The sequence below is a fragment of the Puntigrus tetrazona genome, chromosome 23, assembly GCF_018831695.1.
Source record: "Puntigrus tetrazona isolate hp1 chromosome 23, ASM1883169v1, whole genome shotgun sequence".
Taxonomy (NCBI): Eukaryota; Metazoa; Chordata; class Actinopteri; order Cypriniformes; family Cyprinidae; genus Puntigrus; species Puntigrus tetrazona.
This window is the reverse complement of record NC_056721.1, coordinates 8112823-8135830: the sequence shown is the minus strand read 5'-3', so window position 1 is coordinate 8135830 and position 23008 is coordinate 8112823. Positions and strand designations below refer to the sequence as shown.

The window sequence follows — 23008 nt, the reverse complement described above, 5'->3', positions numbered from 1 at the left end:
GTTGACAAATTTAAACAATTCTGCTTGGAAAATGGAAAATCCTCCAGCCTGTGTACAGGAAATAGTCTGCTGCTTCTTTGTTTGATGTTTACTCTATAGTCCATTCTATACTGTAAGTGCCGGCTAAAAAGCCTCATGGCTTTGAGGGAGAGGGGCTGATCTCTGTTCAATCACCCCTGCTCTCCGCTCTCCTCCAGCAGCAGCAGGGACAGTTTACACAGTGGGTGAAACAGATGGCCGAGATTCCATTTTGTGAGGTGGTCAAGAGGTTTGGATAGTTAGGTGTCAGTCCAGGCATATTGCTTCAATCCCCTAACACACAGAAGGATCTTATCTGAGTGTGTGTGTGTGTGTGTGTGTTTGTGTATGCTACTCTGTGCCTTCAGGCTAATGTTTCAGCTCTATCATGACACCAGTGAGGAATGTTTCAGTTCCTTCTCATTTCTTCTGCATTTACTTTTAGGTACACTCTAGTCTCGCTGTTATGTATCCACTATGTACACTACCTGAACTCCCTGGGTTACAGTATATTTAAAGGAATTTATACTTTAAAGAAACAAGGGGGAATTACAGATCAAATGTGACGCACACTTTTACATTATGTGCTCTTCTTTTAAATGTTCTATAGATTAAAGAATCTAAAAAATAGCTGTATTCTATACGGTTGACTTGTGTTCCAAATACGATCATTTTGAGCTTCTGACATTTTTTGCAACGCTTCGTCCTCAGTCATTTTGACCTTGTGTTTGACCTCTCATGATTTCCAGCATGTGCCTACCTTGACAGGCTTGTTTTCATTGTGCAGTGATTAAGTAGAACAGACTGTACTTATTCAGCGCAAGGATACGTTTGAAGATCAAATACATTCACATGCATAAATATACAAACAGATTTGCAAACAGACCTTTTTTTTTTTTTTTTTTTTTTTTTTTGCAGACCAAGACTGCATCGTAATTCCCTAAGGGAAGATTAATTAGCAAATACTGAGTACACATGCCCACATCGTTAATGATGAGCGTTTCCCTGACTGTGTGCATTAAGATAATGGATTGATCTTCATTAAGTGTCTGCCTTGAGCAGCGTTGCTTAGCGTATAGATGAAATAGACGTAACAGAACCGGCCAGAGCCCGTGCCTTTCAGGTAAGCCTCTTATTTAGAACTTATTACAACAATATTTCCTGAAATTGTGAAGATATTGTGGTTGCTTGAGCCTCTCGGAGGGAAATTTAAAATCCACCTGGATTTAATCTTGGGCTGAGCTGTAATGACAGCCATCATTTATTATTTAGCATGCGTTCTTTCATGCAGACATATATTCTCACGGTAAACTAATCTTATTTTACAGTACGGTGATCCATGACAAACAGCCGTGCCGTGTATTCCCTGTCTCCCGATCCCACTGCTTCATGACCTCACATAATGCCATGCATTTATTAGGATGTAAATATAAATTCTAGCCCGGTTTTCATTTGTTTCTTATCTTTTCTCCACTGCCACAAAAGCCTCTTCGTTCCTTTTGACGTCACCCAGAACAGTCACTGTCCACATATTCACCCTTTTATGTCTTAATGTATGTTCAACTCTATAGTTTGTATATTCAACTTTAGCTTGAACATTTTAATATTTTACAACTCGTATGGATATAATATATGAGTAGTAGATCTAATCTAGTGATAGATAACATGAAGTGCAATCACAGCGAAAATTCACTATATGACATTTTCAAGCAGAGATCCTTATGTTTTGAACGTATCTTCAGAGCATAGCCTAATGATAAATTATCTTTATCTGTGTGTTCACAAAAGTCATATCTTATGAAACAAACTCTAACTTTTATTAATTTAACTAAGAATGACTTGGTCATTTCAACTGGCGGGAAAAAATGACAACACTGCATCGCTAGTGACATCTAGTGGCAATAACAAAAAGTACAAAGTGAGTCTTAAAAACTGATTTTTGCTGTTTTTTATTATTATTATTATTATTATTATTATTATTATTATTATTATTATTATTATTATTATTATTTATGGCATTTAGCGGTCAAATCTACTTTCCATTGGATAGGAGTATCTTTTTGTTGTGGAGTAAACTGCTGTTATTTTGAAGTGTTATGTGGTTTATTAAATTTATGTGGTAAGTAGCGTTGCGCTTTTAAAAGATAACTAAAAGTAAAGTCTGAATTTTATTTATTTATTTTTTACATGGCTTTAGTAGGCCTACATTATTTAAATTGACCCAATCAAACTAAATTAGGTGGGCTCAAAAAAATTAATGTACCTATTCTAACTTGAAACTTGAAATTATGTGTAAAAAAAAAAAAATGTGTGTGTGTATATATATATATATATATATATATATATATATATATATATATATATATATATATATATATATATATATATATATATATATATATATATATATATGTATGTTATATATATGTGTATATTTATATGTTCTTAAGTTGTTTAGTGACTAATGGCCTGATGCTGTATTTAAATTTCATTTAAAACAAATAAGTGCATTTTAGGATTTTAAAAACAAAAAATGTTTTGTCAAAATGAATAAAAAAATAAACTTTGCACTTAGATTTCTAGGTCATCAAATTATCCATGTCTTTGTCCATGTTATGTATAGAGTGAGTGTGTGTGTGTGTGTGTGTGTACATATACATATAGTTAGGAATAAAATATGACAGTTTGCTTTTGTTTGTATTTGGGTTGTTGCTTTTAAAACTTTTATCGAAACGTCAGCATAAAAAAATGACTTGACAAAGAAAGTACCAAAACTAATTACAAGTGTTTAGAAACACAGTGGTAAAAAAGAACAAAAAAAACAAATATTAATAAAGACAATAACAGGCCCACTCGAAAACTCCTTTTGTGACACAAGACACGTTTCTTTCAGTCATCGAAGTAAAAAATACACATGAACCAACACAAATTCAAATACAAACATCACGTTACTCTTTGTTGTTGCATGTTCAGTTTCATTGTGCAAATCTTCCATTTCCGAGTGCATCATTGTCATTCAGGGTTCGTCATCAGAGAGTTGATTTAATCCATCAAAATCCATCACATCAGGGAAAGAAAAAATATAATAATAATAATAATAATAATAATAATAATAAGAGCTCTGATACAACATTTGGAAAATTAATCCTAACAAATGCATGAAATAATAAGTAAAATCTTCTACATAAAATATCATTGGTGAGATGTTTTAGTAGCACTTAATATAAGCAAATTAGGTTCATGTGAAAGATATTTGTTATTCTTCTTATATTTGGAATTAAGCAGCTTGGGGTATTTTTTTTATGTTCGAAAAAAAAAAAAATCCTGCTACATAAAAAAATTAAAAATTAAAAAATACAAATGCTGCATTTTATGAGCAAGGGAGAAAGTATCTTTTTTTTTTTTTGTTTTACAATATACCATCCTAAATGTGATTGAAAATCAGTGCAAGAATAATTGTAAGTGTAATCTCAAAGTGAAGTGCTTTTTAAGAAGATCCCATTTTGGGTGGTATTTTCAACCTGATACACAGTTGCAAAAAGTTTGTAAACCTGCTGCCTCTTGATCTCTGTGACCTTACAGAAGGCTCTCTGTCCTGCTCAGTCCTGAGCTACAGTATTTTGGCACATTTTAAAATGTAACAAATATTCAGAATTTATGAAAATCAAATACATGAATCGCAAGTCATACATGCTTCAGATGATATCAGAATGTGGGCGAAAACTGTGTAATGTTGTGTTGTCGGATGAATCTTGGTTCACGTGTTCATCTCCATCAGTGAAGTGAGTTTAAAGTGCAATTTAGAGAGATTTAAGAGTTTGTGAGATTTCAATTGACATTTTTCTCTAATCTCTTTCTTACTGTGCTGACTTATGCAAAACTCTTTTTAAAGGCACAGTTTGTAATTAATTGTCAGGTTTTTTTGTATAACGGAGCAGCATTTGAATCAACTATCTTTAATATTTTATAACAGCTTCACACTTTTATAACATCTACACAGTATATTACTCTCTTTCCATTACATTTATATTAAGTGCTCTTTTTTTATCATCTATGGCTTTTTCCTTACAAAAATGCTGTAATTTGACATTTAAATTATATAAATAATATCAGTTTATACGCATAAACAATCTTCTGTCAAATTGAGATTATGTCGTCTTTTGGTTTTAGGTTCTGTTTATGTAATATACTTGTAGTGCTCATGTACTGGACGTTGTACTCTGAGACCGGTGGGCCAATGAGAGTATATGGGAACAAATCACAAATGCATGTTGGGAAATGAAGTACTGCCGCAGGACGGGAACAGTGATTTTGTTGACCTTATATATATATATATATATATATATATAATATATATATATATATATATACACACAAACACGCACATACAGAGAGACACAGATGTGTGCACACACGCTTTGAGGTGAGGTGTCTGTGTATTCGTAGACTGAGGTCATAATTTGGCGTGGGGGTTGGAGATGATCTCAGCGGGGAGGTCTTTGATTGGCAGGTCTCTGGCGTCTCCGCCTCCCACATCCGTGCTCTCACAGCTGCTCTGAGGAGACTCGGGGGGCGGCTTGTACAGCATGGTGGCCAGAAAAAAGAAACTGGTGCCTAAAACCTGGGGGAAAAAACAGAAATCAGATAAGTGAAAAATGAAGGAACTTCTGTCCTCAAGCTGACTAAAACGTTTCACACTTTCACAACGAAACATGGCACCAGCAGCAACACTACAGCGAGAATAATTTCAACTTCTTCTTTCTTTGCATAAACATTTGGGTGGTGTTATGAAAATAAACCCACTCTGTGACGTAGAAAAGTGTTTTAAATGAGTTGTTTTAGGGGTGTGGACAAGTCATAACTTTTATAAAGAATATCTCTTCGGTTTTGAGACTTTAGCCTCCGAAGAGAAAGGAAAACTTGAAATCGCATCACATGACCCCTTTTAAGTCAATGGCTTAAATGAACTTTTCCAATGAACTTTCGTGCAAATTGTTATGCTGATCATGTAATTAGTAACAAAAACATTTGTATTGCATTTGCAGAATGGAAGCTTTTCCTCTAATCGATCCCCGCTTGATGTACGCTTTAAAACGGACTTGTCGACAGTGCAGTTTAGTGCTGCACAATAAATGAGTTTCATACAAGCTAAAGTGGTATTACACGTGGAATGAGTCGGCATGGGCTGCATCATTTTCAGATATTTTCATGTGTGTTTTTCTCCACCTTGTAGATGATGCCTGCGATGAGCGAGTACTGGCTCATGGCTGAGTTGTGGTACAGGTAACAGGAGCCGTATTCCCCACACTGCTCCTCCCACAACAGGCAGGAGATGTCAATCACAGAGCCAAACGCTATAGGGCCTGGGATCCCACCGAGAGTCCTGACGACAATCCACTGGATCCCTAGTCCAAACGACCTCTGACTGTCAGGAACACACCTGCAGGAGAAACGAGACTCTTACATTAAGCTATAAAGATAGGTAGGTCATAAGAGATTCTACTATCTTCTGTATGTTAGGAATGGAACTCCACAGTAGTAGGAAATTTAACTTCCCTTCACAATAATGTTATTATAAATATCTTTACTTTTGATCAGTTTAATGCATCCTTGCTAAATAAAAGCATTCGATTAAGATAAATAAAAGCGACATTTTCTGATTCCAAACATTTGAACTATAGCGTCTATGCAATGGTCATACCTGAGTGTGGCAGTAAGAGCAGGGATGCTGCAGAGGAAAGTGAAGAAGATGATGACGAAGAGGAAGGTGAGGAAGGCTGGCATGTGATTGCAGGACGACACACACCTTCCTTCTTCAGCAAACCCTCGTTCTCCCCATGTTATATTCCCTACCACACAGCTGCATCCAGAGAACACCTATGAATGCATAAACACAATATGGACAAATTCATAGAGTTCATTAACTTCAGAGTCACTGATTGTATTGTTAAAAGAGTGTACGTGACACTGAGAGTCCGTGTACCTGTCTGCCTCTGAGGCTGTATGTGTGGTTGAGAGAGCTACAGCCAGCATGGCAGGGAGAGAAGTACATGACTCCATCCGCACCACACACGGGGTTAAACAACTCCTTAACACAGTGACAGCCAACGTTACAGCTTGCGGTCAGGTTGCCCAGATCTGAGAAGCTGAGAGGGAGGGAAAAGAATTTTACTTTTGAATTTCACCTCAAGCAATCCATAACACATTATCAGTCAATCTCTCTGGGTATTCATTTAAAACATTAGCTTGTCAGCTGAACGTCTTTCGCTTGGAGTGCCCCTGAGATTTTAAGTTGCTTGTTCACGGATCTCTGATATTAATTAATGGTCAAATGACATGCACCTAAACAAATGAAATATTTCATATTTATAGTACATGTTTTATTTTCATTGTTGTTATTTTATAATTATATAAGCCAATAAGGTTTCCAGGGTGAAATCCTAGGGTTTTGTGTAGGTATCTGAAAACAATTTAATGGCACTTTTTAACTTTTAAACCCCTTGCAGTTACAAACCCTATCTTAGGACGCCTTTTTATGGACTTTATGTTGTTAATTACAGCAAATGGAATATGTGTGGTTTTTTTTAGTATTTTATATAAATATGATACAAGATTCTCATAATTAAATCATGATAAATGGGATCAGTTTAGATTACTTTATTAAAAGTAATCTAAAATTAATCAAAGTAGTGAACATAAAAGTAACATATCTAAATGTAGATCATTAGAAACTACAATTTTTATGTAATTTGAAATCAGTACTGAACCACAAATTGTAAGTAACCTACCAAGCACAGATTATAACTCTCGTAAGCTGTACATTCATTAACTGTTGATGTTTGCATAATTATGACCTATTTTCCTGAATAAAGTTTCAGTTGCTTTGGTAGTACGCCAATTCTCAACTGATTCCTTCTCCCAGCACGGCAACAAAATACAACTGGGGTTGATTAATAGGAATAAAAATACAGAAAACAAATTTCAAAAGATTTAGGTTTAGAGTTAGGGTTAAGATTTACTGAACGGCAGTTTCATAAAAGTGCAGATGGAAGGGGAAAATTCTGCAGTAATTTGATGAGCAAAAATTAGTAAACCGCATTGCGTGATTCATTTTAATACTCTCCTCTCATAGATCTAGTGTCTGAAAAGTAAACAAATGCAAATTCAAAAAGGTCACAAAACAACATCTTTTTGAGTGCTAATTTTTCAGTGTTATAAAAAGTAAATCTGGCCTGGTTTTAACAGTAATGAATTGATTGTTTTCATACCTGTTGTTATGGATCTCTGCCTGCAGGTAGGGGGCGCTGTACTGGTTGTGTGTAAAGTTACTGTAGTATGGGGCAGTTACTCCTGCCATGGGCACATTAGGACAGTGTACCAAAAATATGAAGATAGCCGACAGACTGACCACTGCGCACAGCATACAGAAACGAATAATCCCACGGCAGCGAAGGTTCAGCTTCTTTACAATGAAGCCACCGAGAAAGGTGCCTCCTCCACCTGCTGGTACCACCATATAACCTGGAATGAGAAGATGGAGATAAAACGTGAGGAAGAGGGTGTGACATTATTTTTGGTAGACATGTGATTCTTACCAAACCAGGTTGCTGCCTCTGAAGCACTCAGACTAAACTGAGACTCTAGAAATTTGGGGCCAAACGTGGACATTCCAGCTATGAGCGTGGCCTCTGTGGCACCAGCGAGACACAGGAAGATGAAGGTAGGGTTCTTTAAAAGAAGCAGCATTGACCTACAGAGAAAACGAGAGTAAAAAGAGTCAATCAAAAGGCTTATTCAATTAAAAAGAAAGAAATTCAAACATTAAATGCATTTGCAGAAAATATAATATTAATAACAGACCACTTATTAATGCTATTAAGCAAAAGTGTCCATTTTAACACTTTAACTTCTGCTTGGTTCTGGTCCATCCACAGTATTACTTTCTTTAGTATGAATCGGTACAGTATATGTAAAGATCAAGCACAAATAGTCCAAAACAGTTCTAAACAAATTTATTGGTGGATTTTGATGTTAGTGGACCATAAGAGAGAGACTTTTTATTAGAGGAAGAATTTGTATGCATTATGGACTTGTACTTTTGTCCATAAGTGATGTTTTAAAGTTAAATTGCACTAATTATTGATTTGTTTTATTATAAACACAACTGTTTAACATGCAATTAAATATTTTATGTGCTCTTTTCACATTAGATTAGAACAAAAGCTGGCCAAAAATGGCTACATTAATCTTTTTAAATTATGTAAAACATGCATTTTAAATACTTTATAAAGCATTTTAAGTTAAAAAAATCACATGATGTTCAGTTGACATCTCTTGGCCAACTATTCCAACATTTAAATTTTGTAGGTAATCGTGTCATGATAATATACAACAGCATCAACTGACAGCAAGTGATGTGTGCTTTACTTTTTTTGTTTTTTTGTTTTTGATGAATTGCAGCAATTGTCTTTCACTTGCCTTTGAAAACCGGACAGAGGAGAGGAAAACACTCGAAGGTTTTAATGATATCTAGTGGAAACTTGTGGCCAGATGAAAAACGACAACTCATTACCTCGTACGAGGCAGTTTGTTGGATCTTTAAAAGTAAAGTGTCAGTGAAAAGTGCTAATTTCCTGGATCCTTAAATATCGTCTAGGGACTCATCGCCCATCTGAATTCGCTGAACTTGCCAGACAAGAAAGCTACAACCTCAGCTACTTCCCATCAATGAAGTGTCTAAATATAAACACGGGGGTACAGCACATGATAACAGACAGTGAATGCGGTACACAATTATGGCTTTAAATATGTTCGAAAAACCAGCAGAGGAAACAAACCTTCCTCTCCTTGGCCGTATGTTCATACCTGGGCATGTCTTTTACTGTTTTGCCAAACTGAGGATCAGCCGCAGTGATCTGACTGCCATCCTTCAGCTGGTGGGCCTCTGAGACCCGCATGGCCACATACCGCTGAGAGCCTACAACAGATGAAAACAGAAAAGTGAGACTGTTATTCACACTAACACGATACTGTACTGTGGTCACTTGACTTCTTTTAAATGAAGCTTGTGGGTAGCACCTGGTAGCTGTCGTGGGTAACCCAGTATAGGCAGAGCGATAACCAGAGCTGCTGCACCTCCTGCCAGGAAACCAATCCACCAAGCTCCCACCCACAGCGGGTTTTCAGGGGTCAACTCTGTCCTGAGAAAGAGAGAGAGAGGTTAGCTTTAGGATGTGCAATGTTTAGTATTTAAAACGCATATGGTCATGTTTTTGTTATTTCTGTGGGTTTATGTCCGATTTTAATCTATATTTCTTATCACTTAAGTCACAAGGCCCAAATCAATTCTAGTCTAGTTACAGAAATGTATACTGTTATCTAGTCTCCTATTTATGTGGTCATGTTATGGGATATTTATATTTTGGATACATGCAGGACATTTGTGACCCTGGACCACTAAACCAGTTTAGGTTGCAATGGTATGTTTGTAGCAATAGGCAAAAATGCATTGTATTGGTCAAAATTATACATTAGTACCACTGATATCTCTAGAAAATTGTTAAATAAGTATTATATGCAGTTCAGCTACTTCAGCTAACTCAAATACAGCAGGAGCCTGGCACTGGTGAAGGCCTTTTCAGAAATAATTCATCCAAAAAAGCAAATTGTTAAATAATCCAAATGAATTGAAAATACAAAAATGCCTCTGCTTATGTAATATTGTACACTACATCTGTGATGTATGGATAAATAGCCTAAAAATGTACTTTTTACTTATTTTAATAAAGTGAGCATTCATTTGCTGAAATGTTCTTACTCATTAGCCACTTACGTTTGGTCGATTTCTGTGTAGATGTTGAGAAAGAATCCACCCAGCAAGTATCCAGCAGCAGGCCCTACAATGGCAGCCGTGTAGAAGATCCCTGAGAAAACAGTAAACAAACATACGAAGTCTGCATTACTGTAAAGGTAGGTTTAGGGTTGTTGGTGTAGATTTTAATAAAACACAATCTTATAAGTAGTACAATTATTTATGACTGCTTTATAGTAGATATATAGTCAAAACTGTGAATATAACACATAATAATGCCGCGTGTATGATAGGGCCCTGAATCTTGTTTTTGATAAAGACACAATAAAACGCGGTATTTCCAGTGCCTATGTCTGCAGAGGGGCAAATAGGGTAGCGATTGTCCTCAATGGCCTTTGAAAACTGGACGTTGGGGAGAAAACAATGGAAGGTTGTTTTATTGATGTCTGAGGTGGAAACTAGTGGCTCTCGCTGATAACAACAAAAGAAAACGACTGAGAAGACAAAAGAAGCCTGAGTGGAACAACCTGACAGGGTTCAGTGAGGGCAAATATCAATTCTTGACTGTTTTCAGTGTAATTCAAAAGAAAAACAGATATCGACAGATATAGAATATAGATTTGAGTGACTGGGTACTTTTGAAATCAGCTACACATTTAACAAACAAACCCTCTGACAAAATCAAGTCCTATTATTGGGCCTCGATTTAATTCCATTTTAGTGCTTCAATGAAATACAATTTTTTTCCCATATTCTGATATAGTTTTTCTGGATTTTATCATCAAGAACTGTACTACTCAAATCAATTTTATTCAACAATTAATATAAATGTGAAAAATGAATAGCCAAGCAGAACAAAGTTTCTAATATCAGCCTAATACAGTACATATTTTCATGTTTTTATGGTGTCATCACACTCACCTATATATACAGGTGCGTAGTTTGACTTGACATTCTCATCTAGGTAGGTGACCCCGAGGGTGTACAAAGGGGTTGCTCCAACCCCGTGCAGAAACTGGCCCAGCATAAAGACGTAACGGTACGCCGAGAGCCCACCTTCTTCACCGACACACGTCTCGGTGTGATTGGCTGAGCACAGCCCCATGCGCTCTGGGACTCTCACCTCATAGGGTGGTGTGGTGAAATGGGGCAGAGCAAAGACCAGAGAGCCCAGTGCCATGATGAGTACACCCCAGCCCAGCCATCGAGGCTTGTGACCAGTACCACCAAAGTAGCTCACGAATGTCAGGCACACACAAGCAGCAATGTCATAGGAGCTTGCGATGAGTCCCGCCTGCAACGGCAGCACATACAACACAATGAATTAATAATGCTGGGGTGTACATTTATCCCAATTTGAATACTGTCTACCCTATAATGTGTGAGGCTAGTACTACCCATAAGCCACTATGATAGGCAAGATGGTTGGTTCTCTGATTTATTATTCCATTTTAAATTGTTTAAAAGTGACAGTAAAGACATTTATTAGGTTACAAAAATATTTATTTTAAATAAGTGGTGTTCTTTTGAATTTTCTATTCACCAGAATATTAATATTAAACACTGATGATGATAATAAGAAGAAATGTTTCTTGAGCATAAAATAAGCATATTTGAATGCTTTCTGAAGGATCACGTGACAATAGACTGAAGCAATGATTAATGAAAAAAATCTACTCTTGCCATCACAGAATTAAATTAAACTAGATTACAATGGAAAACAGATATTTTAAATTGCAATAATATTTTTATTCAAATTTGTTTTTATAAGATTGTTATATTACAAAAATGTGTCAAATCAAATCAAAAATTGACTGAAAATCCTTAAAAATTTTGACTGGCCAAGTGAGTAGTAATATTTAATAGAAAATAACATGAGTAAAAATATAAGTCTTTTGAATATAATGATCAATTTGAATGCATTTTAGATAGCAATGCAACAATACTGTAATTCTGGCAAATATGAAATATGAGATAATAATTTTTTTGGTATGAACAAGAAGCAATTTTATCTTAAGGGGTTAGTTCAGCCCAAAATAAAAAAGCTGTCATTAATTATTCACCCTTGTGTTGTTCCAAACCCCTAAGACCTTTGTTCATCTATGTAACAGAAATTAAGATATTTTTGATGAAATCTGAGAGCTATCTGACCCTCCATAGACAGAAACACAACTGAAATCATCCAGGAAATCAAACAGGATCAGTGGCTTAACTTGAGTTTTGCAAGGCTACGAGAATTGAGAGGAAGTGTGCACAAACATAATAGGCTTTGTTTATGCCTAGGGGAAAAGTGTGCGTATGCGTTGTGATACTCTCCAAAATGGCGGAAGGCGGGAGAACTGTTGAGTAAATTGTTATTTAAGTTGAGCTGCTGATGTCACATCTTGTTTAACCAATGTATTTTTTGACGTTTCTGGAGCTAGGAAAATTTCACTTGTATTGCTGTCTATGAAGGGCCAGCTAAGGTGTTACGGTTTGGAACAACAACAAACAGTTGGTGGTAGCCATTGACTTTCATAGAATTACCAACTGTTCGGTTACCAGCATTCTTCAAATTTATCTTCTTTTGTATTCAGTAGAAGAAAGATCTTCATACAGGTTTTTGGCAACCTGTGTATGATGTCAGATTATAACTTTTTTGTGTCAACATGTAAGAGTGTTTTACTAGTAGCTTTACATATGAGCTTTAAGAGAAAATTAGATGCTGGCAAACCAATCAATCCAATATCAACCAATACTAGCAAAATGTAAAAAAAACCCAAACTCTAATGTATATGAGGAGTATTGTACCAATACACCCCTCTAACTACAAATGCCAGTTTGTAATATATTGACCTGGTAGCTGCGCAGATCAAAACGTCTTTCGATGGAGGTGATAACGGTGTTGATGAAGCCGTTGATGATCATGCCCTGAAGGAAGGAGGCCACACAGAGGAAGAAGAGAACCCAGCGCGGAGTGTTGAAGGTCTGGATACACTGTGGGGTCAGTGCTCCCCATCCACAAAGATTCTCTGAGTCTGTCGGAACAAACTTCACCCCAGTGGGTGGCTCTGTGAGGTCAAGCCCCTTTGTGGAGCACAAGCCTGTCTTGTGGAGCACAGTGTGGGCATCTCCAGTTGGGCTGCTTGGACCAGAGCCCTGGGACTCCACTGGGCTGGGAGTGTCCAGGCTGGGTCCCAGTGGACTGTCATGTAGGACCAAGAGCTCTTGCTTGGAGCTGAAGGAAGTGTCATTGTTCAGCAGGTGGGGCATGGCCCCAGCAGGGGGCACTGTGACAGACTTTGTGAAGGGTAAAAAATCTAAACGTTTCTATCGAAAACACTGATTCTGTGTGTAGTTTTGCAGAGTGATGCGATGGCAGTCTTTTGGAAAAAGGATCCCTTGGAGTTTCTCACAGTTTAAACTGAAGTCATACAGATTTTGGAAAACAAAGTTCTGTAAAGAAGAGTGAGAAACACTCAATTAGTAAGTTTGTCACCAATTGAAATAAATTCACAGTAAAACATTTAAGTTATTAAACTCCAAAAACAAACCTATTCAAACCCTATTTCATCATGAAAAAGATAACTCCATCTTTTCATCTCAAAACTACAATTTAAATTTTTTTTTGCTCACAATTCTGAGAAAGAATCAGAATTAAGTAAGATATAAACTAAAAAATGAAACAGAAATTCTGACTTTAAATTGTGCAATTCTTACTTTTTTTACCACAGTTTAACTAACTAAATAAATAAATAAATAACAATAATAATTGTGGCTTCATTTGTCCCACAATTAGAGGTTGACTGATGTGTTTTACAGGGTCGATGCTGATTAAGACCAATAGCCGATTTTTTTAAACTACTATACATGGCTGGTGTAAAAATGAAAATTCCAAAATTATGAATAACTAAAGGCTCTGACAAAAACTTGAATTTCTAAATTATGAATATTTCTGAATTATCTTAATTGGCAAATCAGTTCTGATAATGATAATCTTAATAATACTTCTAATCCACCAGGCCAATAATCAATCTTCTCAGAATTCTTATTGTACATCTCTGAAATCTGAAAAAAATAGAAACAGCTTTCACACTCTTTCAGAAAAAAATTGTGGCAAAACTGTACCTATAGAGGTCTCTTTAAAGCGACACCTTTGTCCCTGAAGGGTTTTTCTTTACCCCTAAAGGATTCATAGTAATACAGTCAGAGTATTACTACCTTAAGAGTACATATTATTACTCTAAGGTACTAATATACACCTTTTATAACAGTGTACCAATTAAAAGGCATAAAATCATTCATCTTTATCCAGTGAAGTTAACCGTGACCTCCAAACAAACCCCCAAAACTCTAATGAGCAGGGATTAGATCTGCATGCCATCTACGGTCCACAAAGCACTCTTTTGGGACAAACACCTGACATGTTCGACTCACACTGTGATCTCTGTGGTAGAGCCTTGGTCACCTTCTCCAGAGTGGTAACCCACGGGAAGGTTAGGAGATTTGAAATCAAAATTCAGAATTATGTTTTAATTTGCACACACAGTGGTTCCATATGTGTATTCCTTCAGCACACATGTGCTACACAATTTTTTGCTAGGAATATCTGTATCTTTACAGTGTGAGTTGGGAGGGTGTTTTTAATTCATTCCCCACTGTAATTAATTAGACGCCTAAACTATCCTAAAAAGCCATACAAACTGTATGTCTTAAACTGTATAAGCCAAATTCATAAGCTGCAGACATACAAATTATGAACGTATATGCACTTACTATGAAACTATAGTCCATTTCAGATGTAGATCTACTTGTGTGTTGGTAATAGTGCATCAATCTTGCGAACAACTAAACTAAAGTTCCTTGTACATGCAAATTAACCCGGCAAAACATCTATACTCACATTCAGATTTGGTTTCTAACACATAATTACCAGAAAATTTGTGGTTCATGCATTGGCATTGTAAAATAATTTACGCCCCTTATTATAACTCTAAAGAGTTACACCCATGCAAAACATAAGACAACTAGGAAATGCTTTTCTATTATTGCACTTGGCTGACGCTTTAATTCAAAGCACGTTCTAGTGCAATAAAGTTACACAGTACATTTTATGAGTACATGCATTCCCTAAAAAATGAAATTTAGGACCTAAATGTTACCAAAACATAAGAACATGACATATATTACAGCCGAGAACTGCATTATAGTATTGTCACACTGAAAGAAAAGCAACTTACCTCGGTTCCTCAAATACTTCATTGGTCTAAAAGGGTCTGAGAGTTTGATTGTGCAACAAATCAGAGCGAAAACAAGCAGCATAAGAGACTAGAAGCAAGCAAGACAGTCCCAAAATAGGGAGTTACCCCAGACTTTCATTCCTTCACATCTATCACTGAAGCAGCACAGTCCTGCCCACTCTATCTACCTGATAAGAAGCACCTCAGAAGTCTTCTTAACCCATCACCCACCATCCACACTGCATGAATACTACAGATAATTTTTGTCTTACATTTTTAATAAGCAATAAAAATTATATAACTGCATGAAAGTTAAGTATTCATACTTATTTGTGATAAATGCACAAGCTCTTTATATAAATCATGTCGTGAAGGCAAACATCAAAATAGGTGTTATCACTGTTTTCTTTCAGTCAGTTAAGAAATCTTACAGTTTAAAGAGAACAGTACAAAGAACGAACAACAAAAGCAAAATGAAAATCCCCAAACCGGCACTGTCATAAAAACGAAGGAACTAAGGCATCTATGCCGCTGCAATCCCTGGTTTTCTTTTCTGACTCATTAGCATGCATCTATGAATAATGGACAGTTACTATAGCGTTAAGAGTATTGGTGGTGCAGCTGAGGCTGTGTGAGCATTTCTCAGCTCTGTCTTCAAAAGAGCTTCGGTTCATGCTTTGTTACAATGAGATTAATAAAAAAAAGGCTAATTATTTGTTCTTGTGTTCTATGAATGCTTTCATTTCTAATTTTAAATGTGTGATCAAACGGAGGGAAGGATAACATCAGCGAGAGCTTAGAGTCTCAGGGTGGGAACACGCGTTTGTTGTGGAGTGCAGGTTCCTTCCCTTTTCTTTGTACAGCGCTGGATGGTCATATGGTGTGATATGAATTACACAGAAAAAAAAACAACAAGGAAACAAAGCAAGACTGAGAGAACGGCACTTTCACTCTTTTAGGATTTCTGGGAAGGAAGCGTTATCTATAAAGCATTCACACAAACATCTATTTTTAACGATTGCATAATGCTGATTTAGGTGCTAAATGGTTAATCTTAGATGTCTTTCTTACAATGTGTAACACACACACACACACACAAAATCCCTTTGTATTTAATTCATGCATTTGGCATGAACTGTTATCCAAAAACATTGTATTTAAGGTACGTTATATTTTTTAATCTGTGTATTCCTTGGGAATCAAGCCCATGACTTTGATATGTAGAAACAGTTTTTTTAAACAGTTTAAGTACACTGTGTAGAATTTACGTTTGAAACAGTTGCTAGTGTTACATCCGTTAAATGAAGCCTGAGATTTCTAGGTAGAAATATGGATTAGATTATGAAACACAAATCTAAGTCTAACCTTAGCTGTAAAACGCCACAGCCGTATCGCCCTGCAACCCAAGACCCACTCAAGCTAAGCAGGACTGAGTTTGATCAGCACCTGGATGGGCTACCACCTGAGAAAACTAGGATGCTGTCGGTAGAGGTGTTAGAGAGGCCAGCATGGGGCGCTTACCCTGAGATATGCCCCAGTGATAGAGGATACTATAATGTCAAAGAGCGCCATCTTTCAGATGAGACATTAAACTGAGTTCCTGACTCTCTGTGGTCTTTACACTCTTTGGAGTAGAGGTGTCTCCCCGGTGTCCTGCCTCTATCTATCTCTCCTTTCCACCTGGCTGCTGTACGCTGGTGGTGGTTATGGAGAGACCCCCTCACGTGATTGTGAAATGCTATGGGTGTACAGCAATATCATTCTTTCAACACATGAAGAGTTTTTTTGTTCATTGTGTTAGTTAAAGTCAAAATAACCCAACTGCAGTTTGATTTGAGATTTAACTGGAATGCACAATGAAAAACAAGATTTTGTTGCAATTGTTAAAAACTGTTATATGAACTCTTTACGTTCACTATTTACTAAGGGTTTTCTTTCAGTTAACTCCTACATTGCTAATTATTGATAAGTGAAGTAGTAGCTTTCTGGGTAGGGTAGGGTTAAGGGATCTAAACACTGTTGATCTAAAATGTGTGTGTGTGTGTGTGTGTGTGTGTATATATATGTGTGTGTGTGTATATATGTGTATATATATGTATATATGTGTGTGTGTGTGTGTGTTTTCCTGCATTATTACTATCACTTACTGAAAAGCTGTAAAAAAAAAAAAAAAACTGACTATGCCGAGGAACAATACAAAACTTATTATCAGTTGGGACATAAAAGTTAAAGCGAGATAGCTTTATGAGGTTTCAACTGAACAAGAAAATAATCTAAATAATACCTGCACTCACAAATGCCTGTATATAAAAGATCATCTTTCCATCTTCCACTGAGACTTGCATTACCGGGGTTTTGCTGCATGGCCTGGTGGTGTCATCCAGACCTAGTGATGTGATAGAAGCAGACAAGGGAAGTCTCTGGCCCAGTAGCGACAGTTATATCCTGCATATAGGGAAACCGTTTGATTCATGCATTAGCCATAGAGAAAGATGCATGCAAACATACATAAAGAAATGCAAATATAAAGTCATGCATGCAAAGAGGGTAACCACGTTAGCTGATATTCTTACACAATGTGCTACTGTATCTCCAGACCTGAACCTATTTGCTTGGTAGGATGAATGGATAGAGAGATGATTTACAGTTATGTCATTTACTGCATGTGCATTGTATTCTATATATTGTGCTCTTAGAAGCATACATGCAGACTGAGTGTCCTATATCTCCAGGGGCTTGTCTCATCATTTAGCTGTAAACTTGTCTGTTCATAGGTGTAACCAAGTGGAATGAATGACCTACAGAAGCAGCCAATCAGTTTCTCTGCACTCCAGGTTTCGCCTCTGGCACAGAAAAATGTGGGTTAACAGACTGTCATAACAAGTGTGTAACAACTAGCTTTGCTTGGATTGCCATGTGACTAGTTCCAGTGGCAGCCTTTAAACTAAACTCTAACATAAAAGTTGACTTTGCAGAAATGCATTTTTATATATATATATATATATATATATATATATATATATATATATATATATATATATATATATATATATATATATATATATATATATATATATATATATATATATATATATATATATATATGCAAGGCTGGGGCTTTTGTCTTGGACTTTAAAAGTATTCACTTAAAAAAAAAAATAGTTTTACAAATTGTTTTAGTATCACTGAGATGGTATTATGGTTTTTATTCAGATTTTGAATTTGAGTTTTTAATATTTTAGTAAAAGTATGTTTTCATTTTAATTAAAATTGTAGTTTTTTTGTATTTGTAAAATCTTCTTATTTCTAAAAAAAATTTGAAAATGTTGCCTTGGAAACTGCTGATATAAAAAAAAGTCATTTGAGTTTTATTTAATTTGAATGAACGTTTTCTTTTTAATGACTTTAGTTAAGTCTGAATTAAATCACCAAATTTGTTGGCCAAACATTTGATGTAATATTTGATTTATATTTTGCAGTTCATGAATTGCTTCATTAATACATCGTACATTTTTTATGGTGTACATTTTGTTGAAAAGCCTGTTAAGGGCATATGAGTTCATAAAGAAACTGATAAACCTGTGATTCTGATTCAAGGCTGCTTTGTCATTACTGGAAAAAACAGTTACATTACATTGCATTACATTCTGCCTAATGCTGTAATAAATCACCTATATGTAGTGATGTATTAAAGTCATTATCATTATCATGACTTTCAGTACAGAGAACTGAGCGTAGAGATGAAAGTGGGTTTCCAATTTAGGAGAAACTGAGGTGTCTTACATTAGCACACATACACAAACCCCTTTACATGATTCAGATATTCTAAACACACAGACAATTTTACCAGAGACTCACAAGCAGAACAAGAACGGCAGACTAGAAAGAGGACCACGCAATTTAATGTTATTAATATTATTCATACATTGATTTTCATACTGAATACCACTGTGCTGTCAGTGAAGCTTTTGATCGCCTTATAATAACTAAAAGGCTGAAGGGTTAAAAAAGAACTGATTAAAAGTGATCATACATACCATCTTAACAGATTAGCAGAGGATGTGGTATAGTTGGAGGAGGTGGAGCAAAAAGAGTCAATAGGATTTCTAATGAATATAATCTCCTGCATCGTATTTGTCAGGCGATTCATATTTCACTTAATCATTAGCGTTGAATGGTTTCTGGAGGACGGCAGCGCATTCAAAGCTTAGCCGTGAGGAGTGGTGAATGACTGTGATAAAGAGTCATTGTCTGAACTATTTTTATCACCATTAATATTCTGAATGTAGAAAAGGAAATAAATCAATCAATAAAATTAATTTAAACCCTAATGTTTCATAATTACTCCTATAAATAATAAGAAATAATTCATTTTGACTACATATAGAATAAATTTTAATATGAATATATTACATTATTATAAATATAAACTAAACGGTTTACACACCTGTGTAAAAGCAAAAAGAAAAGCTATGTAACATAATAATATGGGTTGACATATTATGTGTCCATTTTTGCTGTCACATCATTTTTTAATATAGATAAACCTCTCTCTCATACTATATGTAACTCTAATGTAGTTACACTTTTCTCATGTTATTCGTATATTACGTTTTTTTCCATATTTTTGTAGTCTGTTTTTATTTGCCAACTACCCAAATATACTGTCATGAACTTTTATAAAGTAATTAATTAATGCCTAATGTATTATCTTTTTTTATTATTATTATTATTATTTTTTTATGGTCTTAGATTGCTTGCTTCCCTAAAAATAAGCTATATACTATATAGTAACATTATATGAGCGTTTTGTGTGTGTGCTTTTTTTTTTTGTGCGTGTAGACAAAAAGCCAACTGCTCCTTCAGCACCTTCATTGAAGTGTGCATCAGTGGCACGTGGATTCGAGATTACTTATAATCCCAATTACCAGTCATGTTACACGAGGCATGGGTATGTCATTCTAACAGCCTATAACAAACAAATACAACTCATCACGCAAGAAAAGCAGAATTCTATTAGTTATGGCAATTCCGGTTTGACAGAACGAATCGATTTTTTCGAACAGTTCATTTAAAAAAAAAGATTCGGCTGTTCTACACGTCACCACGGGGAACAAGACCGTCTGCGCGATCCGGTTCAAACGAACGAACGTTTCGTTCGAGATTCGGACAAAATGTTGTCGTCTGATGGAGGAAACTGCATTGATGCCGTGTGCCCCTACTGTCACTCCTTACGCCCATACCGAAGCTCGTCGAGGATTAAACACCACGCAACACATTAAAATCACCCCTAGTCGATATATATCAAGAATACACTGCAGTAGCGATGTTTTAGGATGTCATGAAGCGATATGTGGTTTTTGTTTATGTGAGCATGTGTCTCCGTTGGCATGCTGAAAACAGGTGGAAGGAAAACGCAGTCCAGACTCATTTATGAGTCTTTGTCGTCTGAACTGCACTTCATGCCTGAGCATTTAGTGCCCTGCAATAACCAGATCTACCGAGACAGAGCGTGTCACCATCAGCCATATGTCTGGCTGTGCTGTCTGGCCAGCGCTTTTTCACCGCATCCCTTCACAGACAGTTATACTCTCTCGCACGGCGCACTTCATTCATCACTGTCTCGACACTGTAACATCATGAAAGCCACTCACGTTCTCACGCCGACGAGGATTTAGACGACTCCTCCATTGCCTGTCAGATTGCGATTTCGTTTCACGTTCGCGTTTACTGTCTCTCCCAGCGTAAATCCATAAATAAACGCTTAAGCTGGAGATGTTAGAAAATGTTGAGCTCTCAGATTAAGCAGCTGTGACCCAATGAGAATCCGCCCCCCATGGCGTTATGTTGCTGGACCAATAGTGTCATCCGTACTAACGGCTGCGCGCAAGTATGTGACCACGTCTTTACGTCTATCATTTATATTTTTAAATGTACTATTAAAGAAGTTTAAGCACTGAAATGTGAGCAATGTGAAATAGGCCTACTTTATGATGCAGTCTATGGTAGTAATAGTAGTAGTGTGCTGTTTATTATAATGTATTACGTGAACAGCCTGCTATTTAGTAAATAATAATAGTAAAAAATGTTATTTTCTAAAGCATCTTTAAAGTGACTTCGTATTGCATTTTACACAAAATAAACAGGAATATAAATAACAAATAAACATCAACAAGCAAACTTTTACATTTTTCCTCTGTACGGTCATAATGTCATGATTTCAGTCTGTTTCTCTGTCTTGTTTTTTGAGGACTATTATTTTGAAGTGTTTGTTCCCCATTGTTTCTGTGTTCCCTTGTCCCTTTTGCACCTTGTTAGTTTCTTTATTAATTGAAAAGCTCCTCCCTCTTGTTACCTTGCTATCCTGTCTATTTAAAATCCATTCAGTTCCTGCTCAATCTGCCAAGTATTAATTTGCGTCTCCGCGCGCCTCACGTCTCGTTGGCACTGTTACACTACTCGGCCCCACAATGATCCAGCAGCTGTTCAAGTGAACCCTGGCCAGGTATATTATTATTAGCCATTAAGCATTGCACACGTGCAGACCATCCAGAGACTCTTCTCCTCACAGCTGATCATCCAGAGTCATGTCAGACCCAAATATCGGTATCCAAGTTTGGTATCTAGTGTGAGGGATGCACCGCTGGTGTCCACACACACAGCTGGTATCTCCAAACTTGTTCATTCTAGCCCTCCTGTTCCTGAACTGATTTCCCTGTCTGAAGCACTTCCCATAATGAGGGTCGCTTCATGTTGCGTTTGGGTTGCATACGCCACCACAGAACTTGAGTTGGTGGCGTCCTCTGTGATGTCTGCCGAGGTGGCGGCAGATGCTGCAGAACCTCCTGGTTTAGTAACGCAGACTCTCGTGTTTCCCGAGGCGATGGCATTCTCTGCAGTTTCTCCGAAGGTGGCAGCACATACTGCAGAACCTCCCGAGGCGACCCTCACTTCAGCTCCTTGCGTGGTGGTGGCATTGTCTTTGAACTCTTGTTCTTTTGTTCAACTCTGAAATGAGTCCTGAACCAGTCAGAGTGTGAACTGTCTGCTCTTCCTTTCTCTGTCAATTAATCTAAACCGGAGCTGTCTGTCTTAATGCTTCTGTTGAGTCTGAATTTGATCTATCTGGTGGTCCTTTGCTCCGTCTGCTTCACCCTGGTGGTCTCCTGTTTCGTCTTTTCTGCCTTGCCCAGTTTCAGAGAGAGCATGTACAGTCTCAAGGACTGGGGTGACAACTGGACCAACAGGTAGTTCAACAACTGACTTGTTGTCTCCTGCTCTGCTGTGGAGGTCTTCTGCACCGGTCTGCTCTGCCGTGGTGCTCCTTTGCTCCATCTGCTCCGCCCCTTGTGGGTTCCTGTTTCATTTTCTCTGCTGTGAAGGGCTCCAATGCCGTCTGCTCTGCCCTGGTTCTCTGCCCCGCTAGGCTTCCCTGCCTCACTATTTCCGTCGGCCAGTTTCTCTAATTGATTAGCTCCTCCCCCTTGTTACCTCGTTATCCTGTTTATTTAAAATCCATTCCGTATGCATGTAGTGCTCTTCTAGTGTTAGCTGCCTTACCAAGCCATTCTGTGTTTTGTCTTGCCTTGCCTGTTTTCCCGTGTATTGATTTCTGCCTTTTTTGGAATTTTCCTATTCTCCTTGCTGTTCTGGACTGTTTTTGCTCATCGTCTGGATTCTTGCTCACATTTATCGCATCACCTTTCTGTCAAGCCCTCTGGATATTATTAGTTGTTGTTCGATGATGCCTGGCCTTGAATTGTTCTCGTGTTTTGCCCGTACCATACCTGTTTGCCATTGTTTGACCCCGCCTGTCTTTCTAAATACTGCACTTGTATCCACTCGCCTCTCTTTTCTTCGGCTCTGTTACACATAAATACACTCCAAACAATTCAACTTTAGTGCAAAATGAAGCACTGCATTTTTTTTTTTTTTCTAGTAATGCATTTATTAAAAATAT

The 23008-nt window shown here is 36.9% G+C and overlaps 1 protein-coding gene across 2 annotated transcripts; it reads right to left on the bottom strand.

Annotated features, from left to right (window-relative positions):
• Window positions 1-2879: 2879 nt before the first annotated feature.
• Window positions 2880-20890, bottom strand: slco4a1 (solute carrier organic anion transporter family, member 4A1). Of its 2 annotated transcripts, none has more exons than XM_043224025.1 (12): window positions 20703-20890; window positions 12665-13264; window positions 10751-11123; window positions 9851-9941; window positions 9097-9218; window positions 8884-8995; window positions 7614-7768; window positions 7287-7539; window positions 6002-6164; window positions 5720-5895; window positions 5245-5458; window positions 2880-4639 (listed from the first exon to the last, which is right to left on the bottom strand). In XM_043224025.1, the coding sequence occupies exons 2-12, from the start codon at window positions 13079-13081 to the stop codon at window positions 4472-4474; spliced, it is 2244 nt and encodes a 747-aa protein (XP_043079960.1). In that variant the 5' UTR covers window positions 13082-13264; window positions 20703-20890; the 3' UTR covers window positions 2880-4471. The 2 variants fall into 2 exon arrangements, with proteins under 2 accessions (XP_043079960.1, XP_043079961.1); XM_043224026.1 differs by lacking the exon at window positions 20703-20890 and adding an exon at window positions 15049-15605.
• Window positions 20891-23008: the final 2118 nt, after the last annotated feature.

Bases quoted from the DNA above. Each gene is read 5' to 3' on its own strand.
- slco4a1 (XM_043224025.1), bottom strand. From the start codon at position 13,081: ATGCCCCACCTGCTGAACAATGACACTTCCTTCAGCTCCAAGCAAGAG. The intron at 9,219-9,850 runs GTAAGTGGCTAA...TCTCTTTCTCAG, and splicing joins TACACAGAAATCGACCAAAC to GACAGAGTTGACCCCTGAAA. The intron at 8,996-9,096 runs GTGCTACCCACA...CATCTGTTGTAG, and splicing joins TTACCCACGACAGCTACCAG to GCTCTCAGCGGTATGTGGCC.